The sequence below is a fragment of the Zootoca vivipara genome, chromosome 9 (assembly GCF_963506605.1).
Source record: "Zootoca vivipara chromosome 9, rZooViv1.1, whole genome shotgun sequence".
Classification (NCBI taxonomy): Eukaryota; Metazoa; Chordata; class Lepidosauria; order Squamata; family Lacertidae; genus Zootoca; species Zootoca vivipara.
This window is the reverse complement of record NC_083284.1, coordinates 21,516,788-21,533,188: the sequence shown is the minus strand read 5'-3', so window position 1 is coordinate 21,533,188 and position 16,401 is coordinate 21,516,788. Positions and strand designations below refer to the sequence as shown.

Sequence of the window (16,401 nt, the reverse complement as noted above, 5' to 3'; positions counted from 1 at the left end):
AGGAAGTCAATAGATTAGAAATAAGGGTTATAAGTTAGAATTTTTGCTTTTGTATTTTTGTATTTTTTGTATTTTGTATTTTCTTTTTGTGTTTTGTATTTTTGTATGTCTTTGTTGTTTGTTAAAAAAACCCTTTAATACTTTTTTTAAAAAAAGAAACAACAGTATTCACCCCCGTAAAGATGGGAAAGGAAAGGATTGATTACAGTAGTTTGTCAATAGCAGGACTGATCTTTTATTCAGTTTCATGTATACTTATTCTTTGTCAATGAGGGCACATACAGAAATGAAATGCACATGAAATAATTGGAAAACGTATAAAAAATGCTGCCATTGGCAAAGCTCTCGTGCCTTATTCCCTGGCCTGTTCATTTTAATTGACGCGTCTCTCATTCTTCTTGCTTGAAACAGAAGCTATGTTGCAGTGTTTTGTATCAGAATGGTTTGGCAGGTGCCAGTAAGGTCATTTAATGCCACGATCTGGTGGGATATGATGGGTTGGCGGCAGTCATATGACATTATGACAATTACAAGCAGAGAACCATTAAAAAAAAGTTCCACCTCTGAACTTATTGGTGACAAAGGTTTTTGTTGTTTGTAAGAGCTCAAATTGTCCAATTGTCCAATAACAGCAGAGTTTGCTGAAACAAGGATCATCTCCTGGTGATGCAGAATGTTCGCTGCAAGGGGTCCAACAATCTGCTCTAAAGAGAATGGTGAAAAAGATACAATTACTGGACAAACTGTTACCAGGCCAGCATATAAAAATAATAAAAAAGACTTCTTGGCCAGCTTTCAATGCTTAGCCCCCACCCCCACTCAGTAATAGAATTTGCTGAAAACCTCAATGGCAAGTTTGTCTGCATGGATTTCTAATTCCTTTCCTGCTCCTTTAAGCTGATGAGAAGTGAAATTTCACAAAATACCCCAAAATTCACATTATATTCTTTATTATATGTAAAAATAAAGGGACCCCTGACCATGATTGGCCGAGAGAGCTGGCGTACAGCTTCCAGGTCAGGCACCCCCAAACTGCGGCCCTCCAGATGTTTTGGCCTACAACTCTCATGATCCCTAGATAACAGGACCAGTGGTCGGAGAACATGGGAATTGTAGTCCAAAACATCTGGAGGGCCGAAGTTTGGGGATGCCTGTTCCAGGTCATGTGGCCAACATGACAAAGCCGCTTCTGGCGAACCAGGGCAGCACATGGAAACACCGTTTACCTTCTAGCTGTAGTGGTACCTATTTACCTAAGTGTGCTCATATATTTTCTCCCCTGTGCGGTCAAATCTAATAACTTATATCTCTCAGGATGTTTACCTGATGGAATAATGAATGTAGAAAAGAAATAATTAGAAAATGAGACGCAGGTAGCAGGACTAATAATTTAAAACAAGACCCCTTTGGTGCAATGTACAGTGGCAGGGAGGAGAAAGCTATTTTAAAAAGGAAGAAGAATTCCTGCAGAATGGAATAATGAGGTGCCCCAAGTAAGAAGGTCATCCTCATTAAGAAGACCATGGGCAAATTTTGCTGGAGGGGAAGACAATGGTAGCTAAGATATGTAAGGCACAGCTTTTAAATAACAGCTAATGCATCCTGCACTGATCAGATAGTTAATTAATGTTTCAGCCATTCTCAGAATTCCAAACCTTTGAAATTCAACTGTATTGAAAGACGATACAGTTTAACCCATTGGTGGGCTGAAAATGCAGCCGTGTAAAAAGACACCGACACCCACACTTACACTATAGTGGCCCTGAATCAACGAGTAATTTATACGGAAGCCTATTTTACTTTATTGAATCAGCTTATAGTGCACTGGCTCATATACAAAAAAAAAAAATCCTTCCAGTAGCACCTTAGAGACCAACTAAGTTTGTCATAGGTGTGAGCTTTTGTGTGCATGTATCTGAAGAACTGTGCATGCACACGAAAGCTCATACCTATGACAAACTTAGTTGGTCTCTAAGGTGCTACTGGAAGGATTTTTTTAAATTTTGTTTTGACTGCATCAGACCAACACAGCTACCTACCTGTGGCTCATATATGTTTCACAGCATATGCTGATAGTTATATTACCTTAATACCACCACCAAGTAAATTTCCTTTCAGTAGCAGAACTGAGCCCACATTCCTTTTTCACACAAGAATCCACCTCTGGGTTTACCCCGGGCATTCTTTACGTAAGAAAATAAGAACAGCCCATCTGCTGGATTAGTCCAATGGTTTGTCTAGTCCAGCCTCCTGTCCTCACTGTGGCCAATCAGATGCCATGGGAAGCCCCAAGGCAGGAACTGCCTGCAACAGCACCCCATAACAGCACTTGTCACCCCCAGCAAATAGCATCCACAGGCTTACTGCCTCTAGCAGCAGAGGGAGAACTTAGCTTTTCTTTGTTTCAGGCACCCAATTTGGGGAGGGGAACCTTTTTGTTGCTAAATAATTTGGAGCCAGAGAACTGTGTTCTCTTTCTCATTTTGTCTGTCTGTCTTGCTTATCTTACTGTACCCTGTCTTGATAACTTCTTGCTGTGACGTGGCTTAGAAGTCTGAAATATAAAGTAAAATAATAAAAGAAGTCTACTGAAAATCGCTCTGGTCTTCTGCCTGCCCCTGCCTTAAACATTTCAAATATCCAGCAAGTGTTAAATAAAGGAAAGAAGCTGGTTTATTAATGAAAGGGAGTTAAGCGATGTCAGTTTGCAAAGTGTGTTGTATATATGCCATTACCTCTGTTATCAGGAGACGCCTGCTCTTTCCCTGGTGGGTTTCAAAGCAGAGTCTGAAATAACACATGCTGTTCATGAACACTGTTAAGGATCTGGAAGTGGTAGCTATTGACATCATAAACTTTTAAATAAAAATTTAAAACCAAAGAAGCATCTGGCAGTGGTTACATATGCCCCAGTGACTTGTTACTGTTGGGTTTCCTATGTGGGTCTGCCTTTGAAAATCTTACAGAAGTGGTCCAGAACAGGGCTGCCAAGCAGTTAGCAGGGGCAAGCAACATGGAACACACCTCTCCAATTTTGGGAGCATGGGGGTGTGGGTAAAAAGGCTGGGGGACAAAACCCACCGCCAAATTTCAGAGGCAGGGGGCAGGGGCAAAATTTGGAGGAGGATAAAGCTTACTGCTACTACTTGAGCATCTCTAAATGGCTGCTGGGTGGAAAGCTGCCTATCCTCCTTTCTCCATAATGATGCTATTACATTACATATAATTGCTTTAGAAAAGTGGGGTGGGGACCTGGACAAGGAAAGCACAAGAGGGGAGTGCTTTGTTCATGACATCATAGGATTTAAGTGTTGCCATTCTGCAATACCCCTTCATAGGTCACTGCTTTGTTGTGGCAAAAGGGCTTGAATAACTCCAAGAAGCTATGAGCTATGCCGTGCAGGGCCACCCAAGACAGACAGGTCATAGCCGAGAGTTTAGACTAAATGTGATCCACCTGGAGAAGGAACTGGCAATCCACTCCAATATTTTGCCAAGGAAACTCCATGGACATAAAAAAGGAGAAGCTTTGAGAAGAAAGTGAGACTTTCCAAGGCATGCTCTGGTTCATGGGGTCACAACTAAGATGATTAAACAACAAATTCTGCAATAAATGTTCATATGGAAGAGGCCATTGGAGGTATACAGTACTGTAAATGGTTTCAGAGAAGGTACGTGGGGACACAGAATGATGTTTTGAGGTCTGACATCAGGATGGCATTTATTTCCAGCAGCTCCTAATTGACTGTAGGACATTCATTCTAACATATCATTTAATGATCGATATGGAAAAACATATGCTTCAGAATCAGCACTTCTGAGATTTAACTTCAGAAATAAAACACACAATTTTTGGGAAATCTTGATACATACCTGCTTTGGAAATGGATGGGTGTACACAATGCCTTCAGCACTAAGACTTGCTTTTCGTCTTGCCATGGGAACTATCAAAATAAGAAAAGGCTTGCAACTTTTAGCTTCAAGCTGGTTTGGAGCTGTTTGGTACTGATATATTTGTCTTACAGCAGGCAGTCCAATTAAGGTAAGAGTCTAGCACACACAAGGTTTAAATCCTTACATAATATGGGCCTTGTCTAGTTGAAGGGAGGCTTCCTCCCATATATCTTTTCCTATGGAAAGAGTTCTCCTGAAGGTGCCATTTTCTGAGCACCTCTGCTGTCAAACGAACAGCCCCAAGGCTACCTTAGTTGTGGAACCCTAGTTGTTGAACTCTTTGGCACGGAAGGGACACCTGGATACCAGCTTTGTTAGAGGGTGTTTCACGGGGACATTTACATTAGACCCCAGACCTGCTGCCTGTTCTCCTCCCCTTTTTATTTTTAATTAACAAATGACATCATATCATTCCAAGAGTGCATTATTGGAGGGAAGAGCTCAATTAATTTGCAATGATGGGTAAATGAATGAGAGAAAGGGAAGGAAGATGATGTCCCATGACCTTTCTTGGTATGCCCCCACATCCTGAAGTTTACTAAGGTTATGTACCACACTTAAAACTGACCAGTCCTTTTTTGAGGGTCGGGGGGGCACGGCGTTATCAAACTTTACCCATCTCAAATTTGTCAAAATGGAGGTGGGTGGAAAATCTTTGGATCAGCGCTAAACCAACCAACAAACCCAGTGCTTTCTTGTGACAGTAGTCACCAGAATAGTGAGCACCAGCACTCCCTCTATTTTTTAAACCAAAGAAACCCTATTCAGTAGATTCCTATTCAGGAGGCACCTTGTAGACTGGCTGTAGGTATGATTTATGAGGTAAAGGTATTGGAACTTACCGTCTGGATGGTGAATAATGGTGATTTTGTCTGTTAGGAAGAAAAATAAGCCAAAATGTGGTTACCACAACTGGTCATGTGTTTTTTTGTTTTGTTTTTTAGTCCAGTCCTTCCCCAAGTGCTATTTGATCTGCATTCATTGAATTGTGAGCATAGATCTACCTCAGAATGTCATATTTTTTCCTCATATTCCAGGGATGGGGAGCCTGCAATCCTTCAACTCCTATCATCCTTGATCATTAACCCTGCTGGATGGGGAATGATGGGAATTGGTGTCCAATGATACTCGGAGGGCTCTCCATCCCAGCACTGTGGTCTTATCTACATTAGTGCGGCACTGAAACTGGAAGTTGGCGTATCAGGATTGGGCCAATATATCCATTTTGGTTTCTCTCACTTTCTCCTTTTCCCTAATTTTAAATCAACTTCTCCACACTTCTACATCAGTTTGAAAATCTGTTTTTTTTAAAGTCCTCACGAACATTTACCAGCATTTTCCTGTGAATTCTAATATGTACATTTTTTGTATGCAATCCCCCCCCCCCAATTTGAACACTTTTGCAAAGTAGTTTCCCCTTTTTGGTACATTATGTTCGCTAATACGTACACTTATATGCATGCTTTGCACGAGTATATGCGTTTTTGTACACATTGCTTGTGCAAAATTCGGAGAAGTGTGGCTTTCAAAGGATGGCTGCGTTTTGGTTCTCATAATCTTTCAGAAAGTGTGAAGTAGTTAAGTTCACCTCGAAATGGAAACAAAGTTAAACTCTCCCCCATACCTAGTGGCAGGCCAGGTAAGAGAAAGGTCCCACAGGCATACAAATGCCCTCCCCATGGAAAAAAAAACTATTTTTCATGCTGAAAAATGCAGAGTGTATTCACAGTCTCTTACCAACCCCAGACTAAAGAAGAGGAGGGGTACAGAGTACTGTGAATCACCTCTAAAGTGATCGCTGCTATTCCTTCCCCTTTCTGGGAGCAACCATAGAAAGTTTCCCTCCAGCCCTCTCCGTGCTTCTGCCAACCTTTCTGTAGTGCTTAATTTTTGTTGATGAGTTGTGGCAACTAAGACACAAACTGGAAGAGTTCAGGGCAGGGATTGTTCTGCCCCTGACAACTCTCTATAACTTGTTAGGAAGGCCTGATTCAAACTTTGAGCATCCCTGGTATAAACAGAGGATTTCCTGGTCCAAAAATACTGAATTGCTGTTCAAAACACGTTTCTTGATTCCATTGCCTATAATTTTGGCATTCCGCACAGCTGCTCATAATTACTATTATGAATCATTTTGGGTTCTTCTATGGGAAGGCAGGTTTCCGTATTTGACAAATCGTCACAAAACTATGGAGAAGCCTATCAAAGCCTTTCCATGGGTTTCACTAGTCTTTGGTTCAGGCCTTGAAAAAAATATATATACAGTTCCCTTCTGCAGCTTATTGAAATGCTAGTTAAATGTAATTTACCATACGTGCTTTCCTCCTCCGGTCTTTTCCTGATAATAGAGTCTCTGAGCTGGCGTATTTTTTCCTTAAGTAAGAAACAAACACACAAACAACAACAAAAATCAATAGCTGCAGTTGATTGTTAAAAATAATGAATGAGTAGCTGGAGGAGTTGGGCTTTTTAGTATTCTGCACACTTAAGCTTCTTAGCACAGGAAATCATTTTAAAAGACATTGGGGGGGAATCTCTCTGTGTGTGTTTTAAAGGAGAATTTTGGTAGAGTTGTGATATATAAAGATCTCTGGAAAGTTTTCTCTAAGAACAAATGCACTATCTCCACAGCTGCCACCCACTCCATCAAGAGGCAATAATTGCCATCCATATGGGCAGCTACCTTGACTCTCATGGCCAAAATAAGAAAGAAGTATTTGTAACCACCCAAGAAGCAATGAGCTATTAGGAAGAACCTGTTCAGCTTTGTTCTGTCAACTTTAGTTTTGCTGCCCAATCACTCCGGTTGCCTTAGAGAAGGACAAGTCAAGTCTTCCCATAATGGTTTGGATGTCATGCTAAACCATGGCTTGAATTTGTCTTGTTTCAAACCAGAGTTAACATTAACCATAGTTTGTCTGTTTGGACAATGATGGAAAATGAATTGCAACTATGTGAAGGCTCAATGTTTTCAGAGCTCTTTAAAGCTAGCTAATCTCTATGAACACTCAAATGCAAATGGTGAGGTGGACTCCAGAAAGAAACTTCTGCAATATTACATATATTACAAATAAACTAAGAGATTCAATGTAGGTGGTGCAGCAATTGTGGCCAAACCCACACCCACACTCATCAAGAACATTGCAGAATCCCACATATAAATCCAATCCAGATGTTGCACTTTTGGTCTAATAAACTATGCTTTAACAGATAGGGAATGAGCCCTGTGCCCATGTACTCTTGTCCCTCTCCTCCCTTTCATCTTTTAAGGGCCTAGCTTTAGTGAAAATATGTTTGTTCCTTAAACCAACTTTCCCATAACATTCAGTCAAGGACACTGTAAACCATGGAGACTTATTTGAGGGATTTCCCCCTGTCACTTCCTGTTTGGCATTACCATCACTGGTATGCTCACTCTGAAAATTAGCCCCAAAATATTCTCCTAATATACACACTTTTGCAAGCAATTTTCCATAGCGTCATGCGTTTTGTAGGATATTTGCTCCAATGTATGCATTTTATGCAACCCTTTACATGGCACATGCATTTTTGTACACATTACTGGGTTGCAGAACGACACTGCAAAATTTGGATAACCGCAAAATTTAAAGGATGGTTGAATTTCTGCCTGCACACTGTTTGAAAAGTGTGACTTAGCTAGATTTGCCTTTGAATGTGAACTGAATCAAATTTCTCCTCCACCCCTAACTATGAGAAACACATGTGGATGTGGTCATTAAAAATGCATGCATTTCACAAGAGTCCCAAGATTTGATTTGAATCCTGGCTATACGTAGAACTATTCACAAGAGTGGGGCAGCTCAGTGGCAGAATTGCCTGCTTTGCCTGCAGATTATCCCAGGTTCAGTTCATGGCATCTCCAGTTTAAAAGATCAGGTGGCAAGGGATGGAAAGGTCTCTGCCTGTCAGGTTTCGGGCAAGCGGCTTCCTCCCTCCCTTTGGCCACGGATAAGCAGAACAAAGCGATAAGAGTCTCTTACCATTTTAAGAGATTTTAATGACCATAGTGAAAGAACAAAGAACCCATTTTCGAAGTAAAGGTGCTTCCAATTAAGGTTTCAACCTACTTCCCCCCAAGTCACCCTCGTCACTTCCTCATCTTGCAACCTCATCTCGCAACCACTGTGCCTTCTGTGTAGCTACCTTATCTAATCTTTTTGACCTTGGACTGAGTGGCTGGACACTTTCCAGCGAACCAGAGTCTGTTAACTCTCTTTTTCTCAGTTCTTCTTCTCCTAGCTGTTCCCCACTCAACTCTGCCCAGCTTTTGTCTTCCAAATTATGTTCCTCTGCAAACCACTGCTCCAAGTCTATGCTGCTCCGCTGCTTCTGGGGCAGCTTCAGGATCCTGGTCAGGGAGAGGGGGGAGGCTCCCACCATACCTCATCAGAGAAGCACTCCTCTGTCTGGTCTCTGACATTGCCTGAGATCCTGGAGGGATGCTGACAGTCAGAGAAGATAATACTGGACCTCATGGACAAAGCAACTGACTTGGCACAAGGAAGCTCCCTATGTGTCTAAAACTGGTACGTCCAACTCAGGTTTTAAAACACACAACACAGGAGAAGAAAAATTTGAAACCCACTAAAACAGCAGAGATATCTTGTTGAACATAGCAGCTAGCTTGTAAGCCCCACACAAAATACACGAGGCTTCTACCTGCTGGGTCGCTTCTAATCCACTTCTGTGATTTTGCCATTCTTTAAATTTCTCCAGAGCTTCATCCACAGAAAGTATCCCCTTCTTCACCTGCTCTTGCAATAGGATGAGCTCTTCTTGTCTCAATGGGATGCCTGGCTTGACGGTACTGTATGTGGTCCTGTCACCTTGAGCTCTATCTTCAAGGAGCAAATGCAAACATACAGGATGGAAGCAAAAACACATTTTGAGCGGCATATATGATAGAAATCTAGATTTCTGAAGCAGAGAAAATGGACAGCCTAGGTGCAATTACTAGATACCTTTTCAGTGTGGTGTAGTGGTAAAATGATACAATGGTTAGCATATCAAGCTAGGGATGGGGAGACACAGGTTAGTTGCCTGGGCTAATTTCACTATATTTCAGCCACATGGGGAGGATGCAAATAAAAGAGGTGGGCCACATCTAGCCCCATGGAAGAAAGGCAAGATATAAAGGAAATAAATACATAAACCCAAACGGTAAAGGTCTAAATGATGGGGGGAAGATGTTGCTTCACCCTGACTTCTTAGAGACACCAGAACATTAAGCTTATTTTCCTTGGTCAGCCTTTATATGTATTATCAGAGCTTTGCCACAACTCCCATTAAGACAGTGATAGGGAGCCTGTCATTTTCTAGATGATGGTGGACTCCAGCTCCCATTAGCACCAGCATAGTCAATGGTAAGGAATGGGAGTTGTTGACATACAAAATTTGGATGACTGCATATCTCCCATCCCTATACCAAGAGATAAGTAACAGGTAGACCTTTCTCCAGGACCTTGTTTCTCCCTTACCTGCTAGGTCTATCAGATTTGAATCTGGATCCCAGCTGGAATATCAATAACTTTTAAGATCCAGGATTAAATTCTATGTTGATAAATGAGATGAATGTTGCCAGGGATTCCAATATCTAGCTGTGATTGGGGGTTCATCCTGGTACACAAAGCATTCACATTCATGGCCATTTGCCTGATTAATTCACTCTCTGTTGAGTTTAGTTGTCATTGGAGTTCCCTTTGTGAGACGGCACTGTACCATTAACTAATTATGAAACTCAAGAAGGGAATCACTGACACATTACATTAAGGCTAAGCACTTTGGCTCATAAGCAAGGACAGGAAATGTAGCACCACCAAGATAGCTTTTCACAGCAACCAAAGCGCACACCACACTTTCCTGAAGACAAATGCTGTGTCATGCTGAATTATCGCTATACTAGAGCTGTACACCATTAGGCTCTCAAAATTCTCTGCCTCATTTGTGGGGAGAAAAATCAGAGGGCCTGTTTCACCTAATTTCTCTAGGGTGGACAACAGAGTTGAACTAGCCACAATGGCTAGCTTCTCCCTAAACTGTCAAAGGTGGTAGGCTTCAGAATTCCGTTTTCTGAGAATCACAAGTGTGGGATGCTTTGCACTCAAGTTGCTGGTCTAATTTGGCCATTGACCTGATCCAGCAGGCTCTTTTGTTCTTATGTGGAAGAGAAATTCTCCAACAGTTTCTTGGGAGGATGCATTATCAGCAGTGGCAGTAGCATACCTCTCTCCCCCCCCCCCCCCGCCACATTTTTCTCTCCAACACAGCAGCAACTGGTGCGGGGGCTTAGTAGCCACCATTTAAAATGGTGGGTAATATTTGGAGAACATTCTGCAAAGTGTCCTTTTAAAAGGTAAAGGACCCCTGACAGTTAAGTCCAGTCGCGGATGACTCTGGGGTTGCGGTGCTCATTTTGCTTTACAGGCCGAGGAAGCCGGTGTTTGTCCTCAGACAGTTTTTCCAGGTCATGTGGCCAGCATGACTAAGCCGCTTCTGGTGAAACCAGAGCAGCGCATGGAACCGCCATTTACCTTCCCACCGGAGCGGTACCTATTTAGCTATTTGCACTTTGACGTGCTTTTGAACTGCTAGGTTGGCAGGAGCTGGGACCGAGAAACGGGAGCTCACTCCGTCGCGGGGATTCGAACTGCCGACTTTCTGATTGGCAAGCCCTAGGCTCAGTGGTTTAGACCACAGTGCCACCCATGTCCCTCATCCTTTTAAAAGGAGATGAGAAAAAGAAAATCGCAGAAATTGCCTCACAAACATTGTCTTCTGATAAATTTTGGCTCAACATAGTCAGGTACAATTAGAAATATATGATCCTATCATTTTTGCTATATCAGTGCCTAAGATGCTGCAATAATTCTCAGGCGTGCATGGAGCAAAAGGTGAAATGGGGTCAGCTTACGAATATGAAGAAATGCATTGTGAAAATAGCAACCTAAAATTGCGGACAATTCTAAAGCAGCCATCAAATAAACATGTAACCAATCCAGGGAAGGAAGAAAATTAGTTGAAGGTCTTCACCTACCACCTAAAGCAGTATAAAGTTGGGGACTTTTTGTCAACAGCAATTAGAATATGTTGGGTTTTTTTGCTGTTTTTAAATAGTATATGCCAACAACTTTACATGCTCACAACTTTTACCTGCTCTTTTCCCCTTCCCTTTCCATTGTGATTGTTTTTATTATTTAGTTAGTCACTTTTTCTAAAAAAAAGTCTCAAAGCAACTTAACAAGATCAATTGCAATAGTTAAAAATGATTAAAACCAGAAAATTTAAGACAATGTGCAGTACATAACACCTGAGATTACCAATAATGTAATAAGAAGATCAAGTCCTATCCACCCCACTAAAAGATGAGCACTTACTTACTTACTTACTTACTTACTTACTTACTTGTAGAATGAATTTTTAAAAAGATTCGGGGAAGGATGTAGCTGCTTCCAAGGGCCATTCTACACTGGAAGAATGGAAGGGGTAAGCTATAGCTCCCTCACAGTCATGCTCAGTTTAAACATTGTGTACTTGAGATATTATTTGATCCTGTACCCTTCTTTTTGCTGGGCTGCAGTTATGAGTTTTATTTGTGTTGCTTTTTTGAACACGCAGTTAATGTCTATTTCACTTATTTTGACATTCTGGATATACACTTCTGGGAATCTGGGTTTCCGTCATTTTTTTGTTCCAGTCAAGCAACATTTCAAGCAAAGAACAATTCAGATACTGGGGGCAGGGATTGGGAGGCAGAATCCGGCTGAGCTATATTCCAAAAGCATTCCTATTTTTATTTCATTTTGAGAGAGGAACTGATGGGATTATCTTCTGAGACACAATCAGGAGCATCTGAAGTGGAGCTGTCCCTGCTCTGGACATTGTTTCAATGACACTGATGTCCCTTCCTGACATTATTTCAAGCAGTATACATAGCATCAAACCAGGGGATGCAACAGGCCAAGTGTCCTTCATTGTCTTGACCAGCAGCAATTGGCATAAGAATAGTGGGTGTGTGGATTGCAGGTGAAGAGTGCATCGATTCAGAATTCTAATCAGTCCTCACAATCACTACGGAGATTTCCACATATGCAGCTTAAAGCAGCTTGACATCCACTGGAGTCCGTGCTGGGAAGGTAAAATAGGTTGGCCAGGAAGCTCACTTGCATTACAGTTGCCTGTCCTTCACTGTATTCCACATGGATGAAGATCAGGCATTCAGTTTGCAATCATATGCACGCTTACCAAGGAGTAAGCTGCATTGCACACAGTGGAACTTACTTTGGAGGAAACATATATGGGGTTGTGTTGTCTGGCAACTGATGGCTGATGTGCCAAAAGTCCCCATGGAAGTGATCTCAAAACACGTCAGACGTGCTGGTTCAATTAATACTATGATAGCCAATTAATGATTAGATAGGAACCCTGTAGTAGTAAGCTGGTGGTGATGAGCTCTGACTAATTTTCTGTCCTTCAGCCAACAATATATTGATCCTCATTTTATTGTCTTGTACCAATGAAAAGCTTTAAAACATCAACATTCTGATTTGCAGTTTTTATTGTACCTGGTGGGCTACATGTAGCATGGTAGCATGGAGAATCTGGCCAGCCTATTAAAAATGCATTTATTTCAGCAGGTGATTGATGCTTAGAAATTATTTGAACTTGTAGAGCAGTAACCTTGGACATCGGTGCACCAGCAGCGTCAATAATACCGATATTTAATCATCTCCTAGGAAAATGTTATAATGCTGCTTGAAGGTTGAAGTAAACTCACTGCTCATAAAAATGGAACAAACAGTCAGGAATTCTCTTTTCATCGATTAAATGGCTTTGAACACAGTGGTGCCCTAAACAGGGCACAACTCTACATATTTGCTCAAAAGAAAGTCCCAGTGGTCTGAACTGGAGCTTTTCCCTTGCTAATTGTGCATAGCTCTGTATTCTTAAATTGTTGTCATGTCCCAGTAAAGGAAGTTACAAAAACTAAACTGCATCTGCTTGGAAACTTCTGATTCTCTGGGTTAGAACTTAAGACCTGAGCTCGGAGGTCAGTAGAGTTGCACAGCACAGCTCCTGATGAGAACTATACCGCTGGAAGTGGGGAGGCTCCCTTTTCTAATGCCTTGCAAGTAGAAAAGTAGTGGATCAAGCATAGCTTTCTTTCCAACAGTGTTATTTCTGGTGGGGAGCACTAAAACAAGCCCTGAAATGGGCTCCAAGGAAAAGGAGGCGGCGGGACTGAGCCAGTCTGGGATCTGCTGGATCCTGCACCAGATGATGGTGTCACACCTGATCTGGACCTGATCTCTGTACCAGTTATCCTTCCCTTCCCTTCCACTGCTGCTGCTCTGAGGGGCTGGGCTGGGGCTATGGCATTGGTCCTGTCTCTCCAGAAATCCCTGCCGGCTGGTTAGATTGTGCCCTAAGTCTCAGTCTAGCTCTGTAACTGTCACATTTGCCCTGTGATTGCTCCCATTGGCAGTGCAGCCTGGCAAAGAACAGTGAGAAATAAGAAAGGACTGTAGAAGAATAGATGCATTTAACATCCAGTCCTAGACTGACAATGTAAACTTACCCTGCCACAAGTTGTGTCAGGGAACCAGCAAACGTGAGTTTTTGCAGATTGTTGCATTGGGTTATTATACTGCCATGAGCAGCCTGTCTGGACCATATATATATATATATATATGTATATATAAATCAACAAAATTATCATACCTGGTTTTCTGGCAGCACACAGCAACTTCTCATTACCAGCATGAGTTCTGGTTGCCTTTTGCTGAAAAACTACGCAAAAAGGAAATTAGGAAATGAAAGATGGCAGCAGAATCAGTATGGTGATTACTTTTTAGAACTCCAGTGCCTTGCAAGAGCATCCAAGGACCTTGAAAACAGATTATAAGGAAATAGCATGAGTTCTCACAGTGTTGATGGGCATTATTTTGGAATACTTCAGGGTAGAGGCAAATTCAGAAGTGCAGTATCCCTTCATGATGCTCACAGCCATGCCTCCTTACAGCCACACCCCCTCAAAGTCACGCCCCTACTAAGATTATACAAGCGTCTTAGATTATACAATAATCTCATAATCACACATTGTGATGCATTGTGTCAGGGGTTTTTGCAGCTACTCTTGAGTAAAGACGCTCCACGCCTGCTTGTCTTAAAGTGTTTATTATGGTGCATTCTATGTACAGCGCAAAGTCTATGGAGAACATGTCTGCTTAGTCTGAGTCAGAACCTCGCAATGGCTTCTTTCTGTTTCGCACCCAACATAACAGTTTGGGGATGCCAAAGCGCCTCCCTATGGGGTGCCGTTCACCTCAATTCAGGCGTTGGGGGAAAGGGCCGCCCTTCTGACTGCCTTCCCTGCCTTTCCGGCCCCTCTTCCTCCCTCTGAGCTCGATGTGGAGGCTCTTTGACTCTGCCTGAGCCCTGTCCCTCACTCTCTGCTTCCTGCCTCCTGTAATCTGATCTGCTGCTAGACTACTGCTCTGAGAGGAACTCAATTGGATTAGTGGAGGCTGTTCCCTATAAGCCTTCCCCCTTGCAGATTGTAATGGAGATCTCTCTGTGTTGCCTTTCAGATAGATCTACTATTTTCTGTGCAAATGATTTGGAGTGTTCCAATATATTTCCCCCCCCCCCACAGCAGCTTAAATTGCCTTTTTCTTGAAGTTCCATTGTCCATAACAAAATTTGCACACCATTCTCTTCAAACTGAAGCACCTCCCTGCAGCCTTGCCCTCCCCCCTTGGTCCAGCTCTCCACTGCCCCAGACCACACTTGGCCATACATGGTAGGAAGCTTGATTGTGTCACCAAATAGAGAGGACATATCTGTCAATCGGTTGACCTCTCTCAGTTTCTCATTTCTCAAATCTTAAGTTCAGTTCTCCACATTTTCTCACCAGGATGTGAATTATATATATATATATATATATATATATATATATATATATATATATATATATATATATCCTCATGATAATCCATCAGCATTCTAGCAGGAATGTTTCCCTTGAGACACACATTTTTGTATGCAGTGGTTTAATGGTTAGAGTGCTGGACTAAGACCTGGGCTCAAATTCCCACTCAGGTCTCTGGGTGACCTTGATCCAGTCACTGTCTCTCTCAGCCTAAACAACCTCATAGGGCTGTTGTGAGGATAAAATGTGAAGAGCAGGAATTGTAGACACTTCTTGAGCTCTTTGGAGGACAAGTGAGCTAGAATTGTGCTAATAAACAATAAATAAAAACGAACATGCAAATCTTTGCAAGTTGTCAGGGACTGGGCAGAAGAGGAATGGTAGAGACCGCTGGGAAATAATGGGAGAGGAAGAAGAGGAAGCACCAGGAGGGTGACAGCTGGCGGACACAGTGTCTTTAGAAAGCATTCCAGAACTCCCCTCTCCCAGAACATGGCAAGCCTTGAAAGTAGGCTAGCAAAGATCTCAGAAGCAGAGGGCCCTCAGAGGTACCTGTAGGGGAGATGATGACAATGAGGAATGAGGAAATGGGAGAAAAGGGGGGCGGAGAGTCACTCAGGACAAGACCACTATCCCAAGGGGCTGTGCTCCAAGCCTCTCTCTGAAAATATTGAATAAAAAGCAGATGGTAAGAACTTGTCTTGTACGTTCCTGGCAACTGGCCGTGGGAGTTGCTTACACAAGCATTCCCACCTCCTATAATGCATATTGTATGTTATTTTCATCAGTACTGTATATACACTTGTATGCATACTCTACCACAGGGGTCAGCAAACCTTTTCAGCAGGGGGCTGGTCCATTGTCCCTCAGACCTTGTGGGGGGCCAGACTATATTTTGGAAAAAAAGAACACATTCCTATGCCCCACAAATAACCCAGAGATGGATTTTAAATAAAAGGGCACATTCTACTCACGTAAAAACACACAGATTCCCGGACCGTCCACGAGCTGGATTTAGAAGGCAATTGGGCTGAATCCGGCCGCCGGGCCTTAGTTTGCCTACCCATGCTCTACCCCAGAGGCCGGCAACCTCTGGCCCATGGGCCGGATGCGGCCCACAAAGGCCGTTTATCCAGCCCACGGGCCGCCCGTGAACCGAGCGGCCTGCTTGGCGAGTCCCCCCCGTGCTGCGCTACACCAGCGTAGTGCGACGCGGGGACTTGCTGAGCGGTGCCAGAAATGGTGCCTGTGTCGACGCCGGAAATCGTGTCTGCGCATGCCCAGACGCCGAAAAGCGCTTCTGTGCAGGTGCGATTTCTGGGGTCTGAGCAGCTGCAGAAGCGATTTACTGCGCTGCGGACATGCACAGACACAATTTCCGGCATCGCGCTGTGCCCGTCCGGCCCATGGACAACGTCCATGGGAATGATCCAGCCCATAGCCAGATAACCTTGCCGGTGCCTGCTCTACCCTAATATACACATTTTTCTATTTGTTGT

General features: G+C 42.9%; 1 protein-coding gene across 1 annotated transcript in view; it reads right to left on the bottom strand.

Moving 5' to 3' along the window:
- Nucleotides 1-258: 258 nt before the first annotated feature.
- BANK1 (B cell scaffold protein with ankyrin repeats 1) overlaps nucleotides 259-16,401 on the bottom strand; it is a 186,866-nt gene continuing 170,723 nt past the window's right edge. The window contains exons 11-17 of the mRNA XM_035114023.2: nucleotides 13,693-13,761; nucleotides 8,635-8,813; nucleotides 6,264-6,327; nucleotides 4,797-4,826; nucleotides 3,874-3,944; nucleotides 2,736-2,787; nucleotides 259-704 (exon numbers count right to left, since the gene is read on the bottom strand). Coding sequence (XP_034969914.1) covers nucleotides 2,776-2,787; nucleotides 3,874-3,944; nucleotides 4,797-4,826; nucleotides 6,264-6,327; nucleotides 8,635-8,813; nucleotides 13,693-13,761 — 425 coding nt within the window. The 3' untranslated portion in view covers nucleotides 259-704; nucleotides 2,736-2,775. The remainder of the gene's footprint in view (nucleotides 705-2,735; nucleotides 2,788-3,873; nucleotides 3,945-4,796; nucleotides 4,827-6,263; nucleotides 6,328-8,634; nucleotides 8,814-13,692; nucleotides 13,762-16,401) is intronic.